We start from the raw sequence: 20241 nt of genomic DNA on the forward strand, positions 1-20241 counted from the left end.
CAAAGATGACACAAATAAATCTATATCTTGGTATGAAAAACAGCAATGACATGCGATGTGCTGGAGTTCACTCGAGGCGGCATGGTGGCACAGCAATATAATTGCTGCCTTACAGTACCAGAGATCTGGGTTCAATCCTGACTACGGATGTTATCCGTATGGAGTTTGTATTTTCTCCCTGTGACCGCGTATGTTTTCACCGGGTGCTCCGGTTTCCTCTGGCGTATAGGTTTGTAGGTTAATTGGCTTCGGTAAAAAATAATGTAAATTGTCCCTAGTGAGTAGGATAGTGTAGGTGATTGCTGGTCGGCACAGACTCGGTGGGCCGAAGGGCAGATTTCTGCCCTGTATCTGTAAAGTGTCTAAAGTAAAGTGTCTACAAAGTAGAATACAAACTCATTCCATGCACTGAATGGAGATATAGTAACATATGCACATTGTACTCCAACCAAAAGTGTATAAGTTGTACACAGTCAATGCACATCTAATGGACACCACTTGTCCATGTGCAGACCGTCAGAAGAGAAGAGGAATATAGCTTGAAAATCCATTGTTTGTGGATGGATCATAACAATAAACAAACAAGTTCTTAAATTTATTTTACCCCTTCACTGGCTCTTGGTTAGATGGAAATGAGTCACCTTAGGACAAATGAGTAAAACAAAAAGCAGAGAATAGAATATAGTTCCTTCTTGATCAAGGACAAATGGATTTGGTTTTGGTTAGGCTAGAAGATGAAACAACCGATTTGGGCGGCACAATGGAGAAGAGGGAAAGTTACTGCCTTACAGCGCCAGAGAACTGGGTTCGATCCTGACTACAGTTGCTGTGTATACCTTCTCCCCGTGGGTTTTCTCCGGGAGCTCCAGTGTTGTCCCACACTCTAAAGATGTGCAGGTTTGTAGGCTAATTGGATTGGTATAATTGTAAATTGTCCCTAGTGTGTGGAGGGTAGTATGCGGGGATTGTTGTGGACTCGGTGGGCCTGTTTCCGTGCTGTATCTCAAGACTAAACTGAAGTAGGATCTGCAGCAAGTTTATTTAGGATATTTTAACACGAATTGCTAAGCAACAGCCCTTTGATTTACCTCGTGTCCAGGAAGCTTGCATTCATAATCGGTGAAGATGAATAACCCCGAATGATTGCTCTGAGAATTAAATTAAAACATATTTAACGCAGCGTGTTAAATTGACCTTATATAAAAAAACAACAACTTTCACCAGTTCACAGACTGTTCAAATTCTCAGAAACTTTCCAGCAGGATATTCCATTAAAGGTCGGTTTGCACAGCCATTGAAGAAGAGCAAACTACCATCATGCACTTGAAGCCTATGCTATCTTTGGTATAAACCAACATCGGCTGTTCCTTCCTACATATGTTTACATATCTCTTGTGCTGCTGCAAGTAAGAATGTCATTATTCTGTTTCGGGACATATGACAATAAAAATTCTTGAGTCTTGACTATTGAGTGACATTGTGAAGTCAATGTATCCATCTAAGAGTTAGTATGGGCTCAGTGCTGGTGGATGCTGGGCTGGGAGGGGACACTGACATTGGTGCGCTTATCCATGTAGTCAGTTTGGAAGACTCTGAAACTGGCATCTTGGTCGGCATGTAAGAGTTGGGCCAAAGGGCCTGTTTCCATGTTGTATGATTCTATGACTCTAATCAAAGTTGGTGGAAAACTGTTCAAACCACAGTGACATTTGCTCCAGAATCTAGACCCGCTCAAACCCAAGTGTTCAATCAATCATGTGCGGAACATAGTTGTCTTTCTGAACACTTTTGATGGCGGATGTGCGGGAGTGGGCGCCGTCTATGTATGGCAGCCTGCCCGCAGTCCGCCTCTACACCTTTCTTTATTTTATTTTATGTTAGTGGAGGTCTTCTATGTGGGGGGTGGGGGTGGGGAAGGGGGAAACTTTATTCTTAGTCCCCTACCTGGTCGGAGAGGCAGCATCCCTCCGTGCTGTTTCTTCGCCCCGTCCTCGCGGCCTACCACCGAAAGTGGAGCGGCGTTTTCCTGTCGGGACCGGCTGGGACTACAGCTTCGGCGGCGGTGGCGCAGCGCTGGGATACCAACAAGGAGCGGGCGATGCCTACCGGGTCGCCGTGCGGTAAGCTCCGGAGCGCTTTGGTCGCCGACTTCCAACATCGCGGAGCTGTGGCTGCGGGCGTTCGGCGCTGGATTTGGATTTGGAGCGCCGCAGAGCCAGAGATCGAGTTCGCCGGGGTCGGAGCTCCAGCCGGCGCGGCCGGAGGACTACGAGTGCCGCGGTCTCCGGTCTCCGGGGAGGGGACAGCCGCTCCAGACTTTTCCAAGCCGCTGAGGAATGTTTCACCCGACGCCGATGTTTCATCTTTACGGCAAGAGGGCCCTGAAAATCATCGGACTGGCTGCACGGCCACAGATAGGCCCTGACCTCGGGATGTTTCACAGAGGAAGAGGACTTAACTTTCTGGTGCCTTTCCCCCGCAGTGGAAATGTTTTGATTCTGCTGTGGGGGGATGTTTGTGTTGTGTTTGTGTTGAACTCTGTAATATGTTACTCTGTCCATTTTTATTCATTTTTTAAAAACCTTTTTCTATGGTTTGCAATGGAACTTATTATTATTTAAATTATGTGAAGCGCTTTGGGGTCAATGCAAATTGACTTAAAATGCGCTATATAAATAAAGTTTACTTACTTACTTACTTACTTACTTACAGCCAAATTCCACAATGTTGCCAACCTGCCAGCTGATGCATGAAAGAGGGTGGGCCTGACACTCGACATCTACTCTGATCTCAATCTCAACACTTGTTCCTCAATACCATTGACTTCTCAGTACTCCAAAACGCTGACTCAGCCTTCTGGTGTACAGAGTTCCAAACATTCACAATTTTCTAAGAAAAACGTATCTTCATTTGGAAGATGAATGCCGCCTTATTTTAAAACGATGCCCTGTGATTTTCAATTACCCTCTCATGCCCCTTCACAACCCTCTGCGCATTAATAGAGTCACTTTTTATGTTCATAAGTCATAGGAGCAGATTTGGACCATTCAGCCCATCCAAACATCTCCGGTCTTCAATCATGGCTGATCTATCTTTCCCTCTCAACCCCATACTCCAGCCTTCTCCCTGTAACAGTTGACTCCCTTACTAATCAAGAACCCATCAATCTCTTCTTTAAAATTACACAAATACTTGGCCTCCACAGCCATCTGTGGCAATGAATTCTACAGATTCACCACACTCTGATGAAATAAATTCCTCATTTCCTTTCTAAAGGTACGGTTCTTTAATACTGATGCTTTGTCCTCTAGTCCTAGACTTTCCCACTAATGGAAACATGCTCTCCACATCCACTCTATGCAGGCCTTTCAATCTTAATTCATCTAAATGACGTATAGACCCAATCTGCTCCGTTTTTTCTAAATAATACAATCATGACAGCTGATGAAAACTCAAGATATGTAGATTTGCCAGCAGACGTTGAGCAGTGAGGGTGGAGAGCAAGATTACGTCCGGTAGAGGTGGGTTGTAGAGGTTTCATTGAGTGATCAACCACGTGGCCATTTGGAGAGCTAGGAATTTGCAGATAGAGTTTGCATCAGGCCGTAAAGGAGATGTCAGAGGCAGCAGAGTAAGGCAGTAGGTGGATTTGGTGGAGAGGAAATAGGGTCAGTTGGGAGCAGAAAGGAAATGTATAATATGCGGTATGTGTATTTCTTTGTAAGTGTATTCTGTGTAAATGTATACCAGTTTTATTTGTGAGGTTGATATTTGTGATGCTACAACTGTTTATTGTTGGGTCAGGATACGTGTGAGCATTTGTTTGAGTGAATTAATCGTCTGCAGGTTCCTGTATTTAGTAGATACTGGTAGCAGAGGTGGTGAGAGCAGGTATTGAGGAGGATTAATTGTTGAGTCTACCCGAGGTGTCGTGGAACTTACTCAATGAAACACCAATGAAGGGAGGTGCCCACTTGATAACCCTAATGATATACGCATCTACACAAACAGTTGTTATGTGTTTGTTAACATGTAGGTAGCTGATTATTGCATATGGATTTAGTTATTGTCCTTAGCAAAAGTGTGTATAAGCAGTATAGATACTATTTTGGCTTTGGGCTTGGTTTTATTGGTTGAGCACTTATCCTGGTGTTATAGCACATACTTTTGTGTTTTCATTGTAATTTTCACTTGTGTGCAGGAAAGGAGATCAAAATTGTGTAAAGTACTCAGCATCAACCTCGACCCACTTTGAAATAAACATATCAGGCTTCAATCCAAGAGTAAAATGTAGTCATTTACCTTTCCGAGTGTTGGCTCAGAGACTGATGAAAAGTTCTAATGAAACTCTTGTTGCAAATGAGAACATAAGACAGTACAGCACAGGAACATGCCCTTCAGCTCATGATGTCGGTACCAAACACGACGCCATGTTGAACTATTCTTCTCGGTGGGCACATGTGCTACATTCCTCCATTCCCCGTATATCCATGTGCCAATCTAAAGGCCTCGTAAAAGCCACTATGGCATCTCATTTCACCACCACCCCTGGCAGCGCGTTGCAGGCACCCACCACTCTGTGTAAAAAAACCACCCCCACACATCGCCTTTGAACTTTTCCCCTCTGACCGTATAGCTCTGCCCTCTAGTATTTCACATTTCCACCCTGAGAAGAAGGTCCTCACTGTCTATCTTACCAAGGACTCTCATAATTTTATAACTTTCTATCATGTGCTATTATGAACATTAAGCTGGACTCTGGAGAAAGAAAATAGACTCAAAATGCTGGAGAAACTCAGCGGGTCAGGCAGCATCTCTGGAGAAAAAGAATAGGTGGCGTTTTGGGTCAGAACCCTTCTTCAGACCTATTCCGTTTCTCCAGAGAGGCTGCCTGAGCTGACTCACTGAGCTACTCCAGCATTTTGTGTCTATCTTTGGTATAAACCAGCACCTGCAGTTCCTACCTACACATTTTTTCTGCAGAAATAAACTTACTTTTTTGTGTTCTTGCACAGTTTCTCCTCCAATAAATTAGTTAGTGGCACAATTCTCTTCAGAGTGAGCAGAGATTCTTCTTGAGATGATAGTAAATTCTGGAGGAAAATAAGGACATTAAATAACCACCATTACATCAAGAATTCCAAAAGGAAACATCAGGGTTTGACAGTAGAGACAAAGTCCTCTTGATATCTAGGTAGGAAAGAACTAGGGCGGCCATGGTGGCGCAGCGATAGAGTTGCTGCCCTACAGCGAATGCAGCGCCGGAGACCTGGGTTCGATCACGACTATGTGACCTGTGTGGGTTTTCTCCAAGATCTTCGGTTTCCTCCCACACTCCAAAGACGTACAGATTTGTAGGTTAATTGGCTTGGTAAATGTAAAAATTGTCCCTAGTGGGCGACGTTTCGGGTGGAGACCCTGATGTGTTTTCCAAACCATTACTGGCAATAGATAGCCAATGGCATTCTTCTATGTCATTAAAATTTCAATCCCTACAGTTTATGATCAATTAAATTAGATCAATGCAAGTAAAAACAAATTAAATTGCTGCATTCTGCAACAAAAACTGAAATGTTGGAAAATCTCAGCCAATCAAACAGCAGGGAAAGAAAAATAATTAACATTTTGGGTTCTCAACAAGAACGTGCCAACTCCACACTGACAGCACCCAAAGTCAGGATCGAACTGAGTATTGGGCTTTGTGGGGCAGCAGTTCTACCAGGCTAAAGGGTCAAGAGTGTTTAATTTGTCACATGTCCCGACAACGGAACAATTAAATTCTTACTTGCAACAGCATATAGCAGGCCTGTAAACACAATAAACATTGATGATATATAATAAACAGAAATGCAATAAATTAATAACCCCAATACTAATACAAAAAAAACCCAGAAGTCTTCAGTGCAACCAAAAGCAATTCATAGTTCGTAAATGAGATTAGTGTGGTGTAGCGTTCAAGAGCCTAATGGTTGTTGGGATGAAGCTGTTCCTGAACCTGGTGGTCAAGATTATATGGAGCAGAAAACAAACTGTTGGAGGAACTCAGCGGGTCAAGCAGCATCTGTGGAGGCAAAGGGATGGCTGACATTTTGGATCTGGATCTGCAGTCTCTGGCGTCTCTTTTACGGAGGTCGGTTCAGGCAGATCGGGTACAAAGTAGCATGAATACTGACCACATAGAACCAAAGCGAGAAAGGGGCACAAGCATAATAATGGGAAACATCATGAGGGCAGCTTTAGTTTCTGGGTCAGAGTGTTCTGGCTGCACAGAGCGCACTCACAATGCTTGCTAGATTATGGTGCAAAGCTCTTTTTACTGGCATGGCTTTCGAAGCCAAAGATTGTATACAGCTCTACTGAAAATTGGGGATATTTACTGCTGTGACGAAAATGACGTTCACCTGGGTAATAGATGTGCCAATGTGTACAAAGCCAGCAACAACGGTGTCACTCCTGGTGCTAAACCAATTTATTTGGGGTCCAGTGACTTGTTTTCATGGTATTAGTTGCATGGTCTGTGACAAGTTCAGGAGCAAAAGCTATGGGAGGGCATAGGATTCGCCTAATGTTGTATCCACCAAGAATTTATAGCAAAGCTTTAGACTTTAGAGATACAGCGCGGAAACAGGCCCTTCGGCTAACCGAGTCAGCGCTGACCAAAGATCACCCTGTACATAAGCATTATGCTACACACAAGGGACAATTTACAATTTTAACAAACCCAATTAACTTTCAAACCTGTACGTCTTTGGAGTGTGGGAGGAAACCAGAGCACCCAGAGAAAACCCACGTGGTCACAGGGAGAACGTACAAACTCTGTACAAACAGCACCCATGGTCAGGATCAAACCCGGGTTCCTGGTGCTGTAAGGCAGCAACTCTAATGCTGCTCCACTGTGCCGCCATTACAGCTGTACATAAATTTAAAATAAATAGCAAACTAGGCTAAATTGTAAAATCAAAGAGGCAAATTATCTGTATTTGGAACATTCATTGTTCTTTCCTGAGGTTGCAAGAGAGCGAAGCCGAGATGTTGTTCCTTTAGTTCAGGATGGAATCGGAATCGGATTGAGAATTAAAGTGGCTGCCTCAAGATCACCCCTGCAAACTGAGAACTCCACAAAGCATCAACCAATTCTGCAAATGCCTCATTTACACTTGCATGATTATATACAAAGTAAAGCTCGAACTGTTTGCACAAATCCATGAAGCAGAGGGATATGGATCTAAACCATTCAGCTCTGCTGGACTGCTGACGGAAGGGTGAATATGACAGGCATGCTATTTCCACTGTTGGCATGGTGCACCTCCTATCGGCTGCCAAAGCTGTGACATAACAAAATCCAGGAAGAAACCTCTCTTGGTTCATAGGTTCATAAATTTTAGGAACAGATTAGGCCATTCAGCGCATCAAGTCTACTCAATCCGCCATTCAATCGTGGCTGATCTATCTTTCCCTCTCAACCCCATGCTCCTGCCTTCTCCCCATAACCCCTGACACCCTTACCAATCAAGAATCTGTTAATCTCCGCCTTAAAAATGTCCATTGGCTAGGTCACTTATTGTAGCACATACAGGCAAACAATACCATGGGTGGGCTGTAAGGAAACACACTCAGCATCTATACTGAAACAGAATTTGATGGATAAAATGTTGGCACAAGGTCTGAAGAGGGGTCCAAACCCAAAACGTCACCTGTCCATTCCCTCCCCTGATGCTGCCTGACCCATTGAGTTACTCCAGCAGTTTGTCTATTAAATTCATAGAATCTATCACACAGAACGATGCCACTAATCCCATTCTTCTGCTACTTCCCAACATTCCTACAATTTCCTCTCCTGTAAGTTATTGCAGAATCTGCCACCACCAGCCTTTAGAAACTCATCGAAAGGGGGCGGCACGGTGGCACAGCAGTATAGTTGCTGCCTAACAGCACCAGAGACCCGGGTTCGATCCTGACAATGGGTGCTGTCTGTACGGAATGTGTACGTTTTCCCTGTGACCACGTGGGTTTCTCCAGGCGACCGGTTTCATCCCACATTCCAAAGACGTGCAGGTTTGCAGGTTAATTGGCTTCGGTAAAATTGTAAATCGTTCTTAGTGTGTAGGATAGTGCTAGTGTACGTGATGGTTGGTCGGCGCAGACCCGGTGGGCTAAAGAGCCTGTTTCCACGCTGTATCTCTAAAGTCTAAATCAAGTCAAAACATTATAAATATGATATTAAGAACGTCAGACACAATGAAAAGTTACACAACTCAAATGAACTCCGATTCCCAACAGGAAATTACACCACCACTATCCTCTCATTGTAATCCATGTCAAACCCCATTTCCTGTTCCTAAAGTTTAGTTGTGCTCTTACCTCTTCATCATAGCATTCTGCAAAGCTGAACTTTCCCCCAGCAAATATTTTTCTGACGCCTCGTTTAATTGAACCGCCTGTGAAATAGCATAGGTACAGATTCAATGGGTCACACCATCACTACCAAGTCCCGACGTCCCTGTCCAATCTATTCATTTGAAAGCTACGCGCATTTCCTTCCAGTTTTCTGTTACGTTTACATAATGGCACAGACAAGCACCCGTAGTCAGGATCGAACCCGGGTCTCTGGTGCTGTAAGGCTACCGCTGCGCCACCAAATTGATAAGAAGCTGAGGGGCGACCTTCTCACACAGAGGGTGGAACATATATAGAACGAGCTGCCTGAGGAAGTGGTTGAGGCAGGTACTACTAAAACAACATTTAAAATACAATTGTACAGGTACGTGAATAAGAAAGGTTTAAAAGGACATAGACAAAATGCAGGAAAATGGGACTAACTTAGATGGGCATCTTAATCGGCATGGATGCGTTGAGCTGAAGGGCCTGTTTCTGTGACTATATTTCTATGTCAATGTTCTGGATGCCACAGATTATCCACTAATCCTAAAATAGACAAAATGCTGGAGTAATTCAGCAGGTCAGGCAGCATCTCTGGAGGAAAGGAAAAGGTGACGTTTCGGGTCGAGACCCTTCTTCAGTCTGAGATTCGGGGAGAGGGAAATTAGAGGTATGAAAAGGTACAGCCCCAAAGCAAAAGATGGAGTGTAGGCAAGTACCGAGAAAACACAAGTGGCTGTGGCAGCGAGTCTGAGTTAAAACATGGTTGTGGAGCCGGTGGAATCACAGAGAGGGAGTAAGTAAGTAAGTAAGTAAACTTTATTTATATAGCGCATTTTAAGACAATTTGCATTGACCCCAAAGCGCTTCATATAATTTAAATAATAATAATTTAAATAATAATTATTAGGGAGCAGCGATAGAGGGTGCTGCAGAACTCTCGTCGGAGAGAGGAGGAGAACTTCTCCCAAGTAGGCAAAACTGGAGGAAATTTTGCTGTGGAGTAGACAAAATGTGTAGGAAGGAACTGCAGATGTTTAAACCAAAGATAGATCCAAAATGCTGGAGAAACTCAGTGCGTCAGGCAGCAACTCTGGAGAAAAGGAATACAGTAGGTGATGTTTCGGGTCGAGACCCTTCTTCAGACTGAGAGTCAAGGGAGAGAAAAACTAGAGGTATCAAAAGGTAGTGGCTGAATGGGCTTTCTTCTGTGCCATTGTGATTCTACACCTGTATTTGAAGGGGAATTGCATAAGTTGGAATCTGCCCATGCACACTTAACACTATATCATTGAATGGGGGATTAAATTAAATGGTGGCAAATCGACATTAGACGTTGCCATTATAAAAAGATAAAAAGACATTGATCACAGAAATTGAATAAAATGGCTAAACGGGCATTAAATTATGTCTGCACACCCTGTATGTGTGAAGCCTATAATTCTACAAATTAATATTACAGATTTTGAATCGTCTGGTGATCATTTTTAATGACCACTTTATTATCACATATTAGATGAATAAACTTGATGAGCTTAGTTATCCCATTCACAAGTTAAACAGCATTGCATTTCTAATTTTGCACTGTAGTTGCAGCTTTAAGGCTTTGTTTTGCTCACCATTGTCAGCTCCACCATTGCTTGCAGTGTCCATCAGATTGATGGGAAGAGGCACTGAATGTTCACTGGTTTGGCCATTTCCCAGCCTTATCATTTCTCCACAACCAAAGGAATAGATCGTGCCAGTGGATGAAACGAGGGCCAATGTGTGATAGCTGTTTAAAGTGAACAAACAGAGCTAATTTTAGATGCTTTTGCTCATTTTTTACTATTTAGTTTAGAGATACAGCGCGGAAACAGGCCCTTAGGCCCACCGAGTCCGCGCTGAGCAGCGATCCCGGCTCATTAACACTATCCTACACACACTAGGGACAATTCTTACATTTACCAAGCCAATTTACCTGCATACCTGCACATCTTTGGAGTGTGGGAGGTACCGAAGATCTCGGAGAAAACCCACGCGGTCTGCATCTGCATTTGTTCCCAAACCAAGCTGGGATGCAACCTGACAGTGTGCTTTCTGTGGAGCATCTGCACATGTTTGTAAGAATTTGAAACTGACAGTGTATTTTACTTTACAATGTATTACCAGCTCACCTCCCGCATGCGATCTGAGAAACCTTTCTCCCAAACAGTCCGCCAACCAGTCGAGGTTTGATCTCATCTCTTGTCGAGTTGTGTCCAAGCTGTCCGTGCGCCCCAGCTCCAAATGTCAAAACAAATCCATCCTAGAAAAGAAAACGTGACTGATAACGTAACAGTGTCTTCAATGAATCAAGGGAAGCCTTTGCACTGGGAAAAGCAAAGGGAAGAATCAAGGGAAGCCTTTGCATTGCTCAAGTGCTCCATTTATCAATAACCAATGCATGTTATAATCATTACCCAACATGACAACAGCATCCAGTAGCTAAGAATAATAACTTAATCTGGAACAGGGCGGCACAGTGACACAGCGGTAGAGCTGCTCCCTCATACCACCAGAGACCTGGGTGCGATCCTGACTATGATTGCTGTCTGTGTAGAGTTTGCACATTCTCCCTGTGACTCCGTGGGTTTCTCCGGTTTCCTCCCACATTCCAATGCCGTGTGGGTTTGTAGATTAATTGGCCACTGTAAATTGCCCCTAATGTGTAGGAAGGGGATGAGAAAGTGAGATAACACAGAACTAGAGAACACAGATCACTGGGTGATCGATGGTTGGGGTGGACCTGGTGGGCTGAAGGGCCTTTTTCCACGATTTCTCTAAACTTAATTAATCCTTCCTTGAATTAACCAACATATTTTGAAAACCTCTCAGATCAACAGTAAAATCCCTATTTTCGCTATGTGTCTGTGATATATTCCAGCCATGCTGGGTCTACATTTTCATTGATTTAGATTTAAGAATGCTTTAGAAACGTTGGTGAAGACTTCAGGCCAACACCATTATTTGCTGTGGGATGTGGGGTTAGCGACAGTGGTGTGGAAGGACAAGGGTGGGTGAGGGGGTAAAGCAAGGGAGAGAGGATACAGCAAGGGTGAGAATGGGTGAGAAGGTAAAGCAGAGGTGAGAATGGGTGAAAAACAAAGTCTTTGTAATTCTGAAAATGAGAATAAAAATTCTTGAGATAAAACATGGACTGATCTTTAATTGCAATTATTCATGATCTTGATTTAGGTGCATTTTATGGAGCCTAAACATTTATGTATTGGGAGTGCTCAGTGGACCACTTAGCAGAGTGTGACAACTGCAGAGACCTAGGTTCAATCCTGGCCTCATGTGGCTGGCTGTGTAGAGTGCACATACACCTCCTATGACTGCGATTCTTTCCAGCGGATATTCCAGTTTCTTCCCACATCCCAATAGACACGAGGGTTGGCAAATTAATTGGCCACAGTACGTTGTTCTAAGTGGGTAGGTAAGCAATAGCATTGGGGGAGGAGCTGATGGGATTATGGGGTAAAAAAACTAGGATTTGCGTAAATGGATGCTCGATGGTTAGTACTAACTCCGTGGGCTGAAGGGCCTGTTGATTTAGTTTAGTTTATTGTCACGTGTACCGAGATACAGTGAAAAGCTTTTGTTGTGTGCCAACCAGTCAGCAGAAAGACAATACATGATTACAATCGAGCCTTCCATTCCACAGTGTACAGATACATGATAAAGGGAAATATGTTTAGTGCAAGATAAAATCCTGTAAAGTCCGATTAAAGATAATCCAAGGGTCTCCAACGAGGTTGATAGTAGTTCAGGACTGCTCTTTAGTGTTGATAGGGTGGTTCAGTTGCCTCTGACTTTCCTGCAATATTTTTTAATGACCACAAATATCTGACTTTGCTGAACATTGGTGGGTGGCATACTGGTGCAGCTGGTAGAGCACCAGAGACCCAGGTTCCATCCGGACCCCAGGTGCTGTCTGAGTGGTGTTGGCACGCAATCCCTATGACTGCGTGAGTTTTCTCCGGGTGTTCTGGTTTCCTCCCACATCACAAAGGCATGCGAGTTTGCAGCTTATTTTCCCCCAGTGTGTAGGAGGTTGATGAAGAGAGCAGTCCTGAACTACTATCCACCTCATTTGTGACCCTTGGACAATCTTTGATTGGACTTTACTGGCTTTACCCTGCACAAAATGTTATTCCCTTATCATGTATCTGTACGCTGTGAATGGTTCGATTGTAATCATGTATTGTCTTTCCGCTGACTGGTTAGCACACAATAAAAGCTTTTCATTGTACCTTGGTGCAAGCAACAATAGACTAAACTGAACTGAGAAAGTGGGATAATATAGAACTAGTGTGAACGGGTGATCAATAGTTAATGTTGACTCAGTGAGCTGAAGGGCCGGTTTACATGCTGAATCTCTAAAATAAAAGCAGTGAAGACTAGCAAACTGAACCAAAAACAAAACTGGATGTATTTAATCCAAGGTGTCCATCTATGTGCAAATCCATGTGATCTCCACTGTGATCTCGCTTCCACAGGGTTTAATCACAACTCACCCAAGAACATTAGTCAGATGGTGGTTACTATGTGGAATTCATTGCCACATATTGTTGTGGAGGCCAAATCATTAGGTATTTTTAAGGTGCAGATTGAGATTCTTGATTAGTATGGGTATCTGGGGAAAAGGCAGGAGAATGGGGTTGAGAGGGAAAGGTAGATCAGCCATGATTGAATGGTGGAGTAGAAGTGATGGGCTGAATGGCCTCAATCTGCTCTTACAAATTCCAGAGCCAATCACTTGAGAGGATGCTAGTGGTTTCCCTTTGTCTTCCAGAAGGATTTTTTTATCAGGTCGCAACTTTAATCGCAAAGAGAATCTTTCTCTCACTTCTGTAATGCAGAGCAGACCATTAAGATTTTCAATTATTTGAGAACAAACCTTCGTCAGAACTGCAGTGTGCTCCTCTCCACAAGAAATAAAGATGGTGCTCTTGCACGATAGGATTTGCACATGTTTGGGAGTAAGAGTATCTGCAACAAGTAATGAAAGCAGTCAGCCCACATTCTTCTTCCTAATTCTACGATAGCCCTTTCTAATGTACTTTGACCAAATGGTAACTGACCATGAAAGTTCGCACTAAAACCAAGTTGAATAAGTGAAAATAAAATGGTTCATCATCACTGAACACACTTGATGTTGTTTTAAACCTGTGTCCTGAAAATCTCCGTGCTCTTACAAAGGATGTTCAGGGGTGTCAAAGTGCAATACAAAGGGGGGCCTGGTGGTAATGGGAGGGGGTGGGATGCTGCCAGGCAGGCAGTAGAGGGCTGTTCAGTAAACTATTGTAACTTTATCATAGCCAGAAACGTGGTGACACCTGTCTACTGCGCAGGTGAGGTCTGCTCCAGGCAGCGAGGCAGTCGAGGGTTCTGTCCGAGTCGACTGCCTGCCCCTCTTCCGGGCCAACGTCTGTGCCCACGTGTCTCTGGAGAGGGAGCACGCGTTGTACGTGGGGACTCTGGAGGCCTTCTGTGAACGCTGGTCGCCACGGAGGGGGGAGGGGGGGGGGGGGGTCAAGTGCATTGTAGATAAAGTTGACAATATTTTAATCTGATAACTATTTGATTGGAAACTAACAATGGCAGTTTTGATTTTGTTACTACTCTGTATGTGTGTATAATTGAATAAAAGTATTTTAGATTATTATGAAATAATATTAAAAAAATATATATAGGTGAGGTCTGCTGTATGATTTTACCGGGTTGGATGCAAAACAAAACATTTCGCTACACCATGTCACAATAGAGTATAATTAAATCATCATTGAATCAATGTTTTCGCAATTGTAAAATGCTTTGTTGATGTGTTTGTTTTAAATTGAAATCCAATGAGCGGTTAAATGAATTGTTCAACTGGTTTAGTTTTGCAACAACAGTTACTTCTAATAAGTTAACCATCTTATTATTCCTTTCCCTCTCTTTCCTGTGCCCACCCCTCCTTCTTTATGCCCATCCCCCCTATTTTGCCCAGCTCAGTCCCTATGCCCGCCAGGATACACAACTATTTGTCCCCCCCACCCATCTTCCCCCCTATTAACCTACATTCCTTCCTCTGGCTTCACAATTCATCAAATCTTTTATTTTCAACACCAGCCTTGTCCAACAATTTACCGATCAAAAATAAACCTACAGTAACTTGTATCCACCCATCACTTACCAGGCTTTATCCTGCCCCCTCCTCTCTCCCAGCTTTCTTCCCCCCTCCCTCCACCACAATCACTCTGGAGTAGGGTCCCAACTAGAAATATCACCAATCCATGTTCTCCAGAGATGCTGCCTGACCTGCTGAGTTACTCCAGCACATTGGTCAATAATTACACGAGTACAAAACTACGTGGAAATGAAGTTGGGAGGCACATGGGTGCAGTGGTAGAGTTGCTACCCGGGTTCGATCCAGACTATGGATGCTTTCTGTATGGAGTTGGTATGTTCTCCCTGTGACCGCTTGGGTTCTCGCCAGGTGCTCCGGTTTCCTCCCACACCCCAAAGACGTACAGGTTTGTAGGTTAATTGCAATCAGTAATAACTGTAAATGGTCCCTCGGGTGTAGGATTGTGCGAGTGTACGGGGTGATTGCTGGTCTGTGCGGACTCTTTGGGCTGAGGGATCTGTTTACGCGCTGTTTCTCTAATGTCTAAAGCCACGGAAAGGAAAAGAAAGGCTGATATTGTTTGGCAATGTCCTTACCCTCTGTGTCGTCGAGCCCCAGTTGTCCGTGATTATTTCTGCCCCATGCAAATACCGTCCCCGAGACGGTCAGAGCGAAGCTGTGCTCGCCTCCAGCTGTGATCTGAGCCACTGGGACCCCAGAGAAACTCTTCACCGTCTGGGGGTCGCAAGACAGGGGACCTCTTGTACCGAGACCCAACTGGCCAAAGGTGTTCTGTCCCCAGGCAAAGACTTGACCATCTTTCAAGAAAAGTCAAACAATGTTAAATATTACCTTTTGGATTCAAACAAATGTAGTCTAAGCATTAAGAGAAATGTTAATCTCACACAATTTCTATAAAACATTGAGCATAAAATCTTGCTCAGAGCATCAGACATTTAGTTATAAATAGTGAGAAAGTATTTTCTCCCAGAAAACAGACCACACACTGCACGGATCCATTAAGGATTTTTGTATGCACCAAAATCACAGTATGAAAGACAACAGTTTTAGTTTAGTTTATTGTCATGTGTACCGAGGTAAAGTGAAAAGCTTTCTTGTTGTGTGCTCCCCTGTCAGAAGAAAGACTGCACATGATTACAATCTAGCTGTCCACAATGTACTTTTACAAGATGAACGTAGTACAAATACTGCTGTTGGAGTAGAGGTTTAAAAGAGTGGAGCGTTGTAATTAATGAATGCAAAACCGCTTCTAGGACCAGCATGCTGAGAGTCGCCTGGCTTGGGTGCCATCTTGACAGCACTAGTGATGGAAGATAGATTTCATCCACAAGACTTTGAAATATGACAGAGATATCCGGCAGGGTTACTTTTGACACTACAGAGAAAACACCGGCTTTGTCCAACCTCTCCTTGCAGCTAATACTCTCTAATCCAGGCAACATCCTGGTGGCATCTTCTTCTGCACCTTCTCCATAACATCATCATCCATCTTGTAAGATGTACCATTTTATGCCAACTTTGATTTGTTCATTCCTATAGCAGTGTGCACAGTTTAATCAGTATATTAATATTTCTAATTAATTCACAGAGGCCATTTTATTTTATCATTTACCTTTGGAAAGCGCCAAAGAATGATTGTTTCCGCAGGTCACTTGTATTATATTATTTCCACTCAAACTCCTAAACAACCTAAACATTAAAAAAAGAACATAATTATGTACACTGCCCACATTTATTAAATCTGCCTGACACCATCTGAGACTGTCCTTTAATGTATCTGTTCATATGATATTGAACGGCACGGTGAAGCAGCAGGTAGTGCTGATGTCGCACAGCTCCATAAGCCCAGGTTTATTCCTGACCACCAGTACTCTAGTTGACCTTCCATATTCTCCCTGTGAGGTTTCCCGGTGCTCTGGCAATATTCCAGCGTTGGACTATTTTCCCCAGAGCTTTGGAAGTTGAGGAGAGACATATTAGAAGAAATATAATTATGAGAGGCATAGACAAGGTAAACAATCAGAACCTTTGATGTCACAAATGTCAAAGACTAGATGGTATGGCTGTAAGGGCAGAGGGGGAAATGTTTTAAGGAACGGTGCGGGGCAAGTTTTTTTACATTATGTGTGGTTGATATGCATTGCCAAAGGTTGTTCTTGGAGACAAATACGATAGTGGGATTTAAGAGGTTCTTGGATAGGCACATTTATACAGGGAATGGAAGGATATGGATAGCATGGAGTGTGAATGAGTGATCGATGGATGGCATGGACTTGGTGGGCCAAGGGATCTGTTTGTATGCTGTACCTTGAAACTAAACAAAACTAAGAGTTCATAAGGAATATTAGTAGAATTAGGCCATTCAGCACATCAAGTCTACTCCGTCATTCAATCATGGCTTATTTATCTCTCCCTCCGAACCCCATTCTCCTGTCTTCTCCCCATAACCTCTGACACCTGTACTAATCAAGAATCTATCTCTGCCTTAAAAATATCCACTGATAGGTCTTTCTAAATGGTGCTACCTTCCCTTTTGAAAATGGCTTAAGATTTTAGGGAGAGTTGAGCAGGCTAAGACTATTTCTTGGAGCGCAGGAGGAGGATGAGCGATCTTATAAAGGTGTATAGGGTCATGCGAGGAATAGATAGGGTAAATGCAGTCTTTTACCCAGAGTAGGGGAATCGAGAACCGGGGACATAGGTTTAAGGTGAGGCAGGGAATGATTTAAAAGGAAACTGAGGGGTAACTTTTTTTACACTTAGAGTGGTAGATGTGTGGAATGAGCTGCTGGAGGAGGTAGTTGAAGAAGCTACTATCACAACGTTTAAGAAACATTTAGACAGGTACATGGGTAGTATACTCTTAGAGGGATGTGGGCTAATTGCAGGCAGGTGGGACTAGTGTAGAGGGGGCATGTTGACTGGCATGGGAAAGTTGGGCCGAAGGGCCTGTTTCAACGCTGTATGGCTCTATGACTATCTAAAATCCTTCCATGGAAAGTTGAACATTTAATCAAAGATTATATCCCATTAGGGTGCTGTACTGTCAACAGGAGCTGTCTGCTGGATGGAACTTGCAATCTTTAATAATCTGAATATCCTCTGAATGTTTATTTGATTGAGGAGCAACTAAACCCAACATGTTTACACTTGTACCCCTTGCAAGTGTTGGTGACCTGTGACGCTGTGGTGCAGATTACACCACAGCAGCATAGAGTTAACAAAAAACTTCAACTTTGTTCAGATTTGAAAGACTAGGAATAACGCCGCCTTACTGTGGTTTCGATAAGGTGATCCCTCTTAGATTATTGGCACATCTCTTTGAATTGACTTGACTCTGAAGAATACTTCCTGTCGCCGAAACAAACAGAACTTGGGATGTCCCACAAGCAGCAAAATGAATCTCCTGTTCCTTGAAATAAGGAAACTGCCCTGCATGGGATGAAAACAAGTTATTAATGCTGGGACAATGTGTAAATTGCAGTTCTGGAACTGGACTCATAATCTCACAAAGTCCAAGAGTTATAGAAAGATACAGCATGGAAAGATGCCCTTTGACCCACTAAATTAAATGATTCAATGATACTTTGTTGTCACATGTAGCACGGTACAGTGAAACTCTTTATTTGCATACAACCTGGTAAAATCATACAGCAGACCTCACCGAGGCAGTACACAAGAGTCACCACGTTTCTGCCGTTGACAAAGTCACAATAAGTTCATTGAACAGTCCTAGACATTCGGACTGAAGAAGGGTCTCGACCTAAAATGTCGCCCATTCCTTCTCTCCAGATACTGCCTGTCCCACTGAGTTACTCCAGCTTTTTGTGTCTATCTTCGATTTAAACCAGCATCAGCAGTTCCTTACTACATGAACAGTCCTATCTTAGTCTCGAAGCAGCGAATCAGGCCTGCCACCGCCCTTCGTTCTCGGCGACCTCCTGCTAGGTCCCCCCCTTCATTCTTAGCGCCCACTCCGACCATCAACTACATATTTATGCTAATCTTACATCAATCCCTTTTAAAAGATTTGCCTACATTCTCTTCATCAATGTCACACAGATTCTATCACGCATTTATACACCTGAGCAATGTACGGTGGCCAATTAACCCACCAAGCCACATATGTAAAACTGGACTTCAAACTACCAACAAGGCAACTGAAAGGTAGCAAAACATAAAGTGCTGAAGGAACTCAGCAAGTCAAGTAACATGTGTGGAGGAAATTGACAGGCAACGTTTTGGGTCAGGAATCTTCATCCCTGACTTGGTGAGTTGCATCCCAAGACTTTGCTGAGATAGTGGATGCACCAGTTGGCATCTTACATAATTCCATACATTCTAGAAAGGTTCCCACAAATTGGAGGGCAGCAAATGTAACCCCAGTATTACAGAAAGGAGCAAGAAAGAAAATAGACACAAAATGCTGGAGTAACTCAGCGGATCAGGCATCATCTCTGAAGAGAAGGAATGGGTGACATTTCGGATCGGGTAAGAAGAAGGATCACCCATTCTTTCTATCCAGAGATGCTGCCTGTCCCGCTGAGTTACTCCAGCATTTTTTGTCTACCTTCGATTTAAACAAGCATCTGCAGTTCTTTCCCACGCAAGAAAGAAAATGTTGGGCTAGAGCCAGTAATAGACACAATGTGCTGGAGTAGCTCAGCGGGTCAGGCAGCCTCACTGGAGAAAAAGAATAAGTGATGTTTTGCATCACAACCCTTCTTCAGACTGAGAGTCGGGGGAGAAGGAAACTATAAAGATGAAAAGGGACAGAACAAATCACAGCCGGCACCGATGAAAGGTGGAGCCCACAATGGTACATTGTTGGCTGTGGAAGAATTGATAATGAAGGGATACAAACAATAGTAAATGACACGTGTGGGGAGGGACAGAGAGAGAGAGAGATGGTATGCAAGGAATACTTGAAATTAGATAAATAAATATTCATACTATAACCAGAATCAGTAACTCTGATATAAGAAGTAGTAGGAAAAATGATGGAATTCATGATTAAGGAAGTGGGAAGATGCACTTGGAAAATAATAGCAGGATAGGGCAGAGTTAATGTGGATTTGTGAAGAACATGGATAGGTGACGTTTCAGGTCAGGACAAATGGGTGAGACGTCCGAAGAAGGTGTCTCGACCCAATGCGTCACCGAGGTAGTTTTACCGGTTCTAGGTAGTTTCTCACCAATCACGCACCCCCCCCCCCCCCCCCCCCACACACACACACACACACACACACACACTTCCTCCTGCACACTCCCCCTCTCTTCCTCCCTCATCCATCTCCTGTGCCCCACCTAGACTCTCACTTTTTCTCCCCCCCCTCCCCCTACTGGATAGGGTGAGCTGCTTTAAATACCTGGGAATCCACATCACAGAGGATCTGACATGGACAACACACACTGCCGCGCAGGTGAGTAAGGCAAGGTAGCGCCATTACCACCTCAGGCAGCTGAGGAAATTCAGAGTCTCTCTGAAGATCCTTCAGTGCTTCTACTCTGGGGCTAGAAGGCATCTTGTCCGGCAACATCACACACTGGTTTGGGAACTGCTCTGCCCAGGACAGGAAGGCTCTGCAGAGAGTAGTGCGTTCAGCCGAACGCACTATGGGAACTACACTCGCCCTCCTGCAGGACCTATACACCAGGAGGTGCAGATCCAGAGCCAGCAACATTATGGGGGACCCTTACCAGCCCAG

General features: G+C 43.8%; 1 protein-coding gene across 1 annotated transcript in view; it reads right to left on the reverse strand.

Moving 5' to 3' along the window:
* Window positions 1-20241, reverse strand: part of LOC116978336 (probable E3 ubiquitin-protein ligase HERC3) — a 68188-nt gene that overhangs the window by 46099 nt on the left and 1848 nt on the right. Inside the window, exons 2-10 of the mRNA XM_033029475.1 lie at window positions 17809-17965; window positions 16146-16222; window positions 15109-15330; window positions 13301-13392; window positions 10536-10666; window positions 9999-10153; window positions 8362-8438; window positions 4996-5093; window positions 1089-1148 (exon numbers count right to left, since the gene is read on the reverse strand). Coding sequence (XP_032885366.1) covers window positions 1089-1148; window positions 4996-5093; window positions 8362-8438; window positions 9999-10153; window positions 10536-10666; window positions 13301-13392; window positions 15109-15330; window positions 16146-16222; window positions 17809-17965 — 1069 coding nt within the window. The remainder of the gene's footprint in view (window positions 1-1088; window positions 1149-4995; window positions 5094-8361; window positions 8439-9998; window positions 10154-10535; window positions 10667-13300; window positions 13393-15108; window positions 15331-16145; window positions 16223-17808; window positions 17966-20241) is intronic.

Source organism: Amblyraja radiata, chromosome 1 (genome assembly GCF_010909765.2).
Source record: "Amblyraja radiata isolate CabotCenter1 chromosome 1, sAmbRad1.1.pri, whole genome shotgun sequence".
NCBI lineage: Eukaryota > Metazoa > Chordata > Chondrichthyes > Rajiformes > Rajidae > Amblyraja > Amblyraja radiata.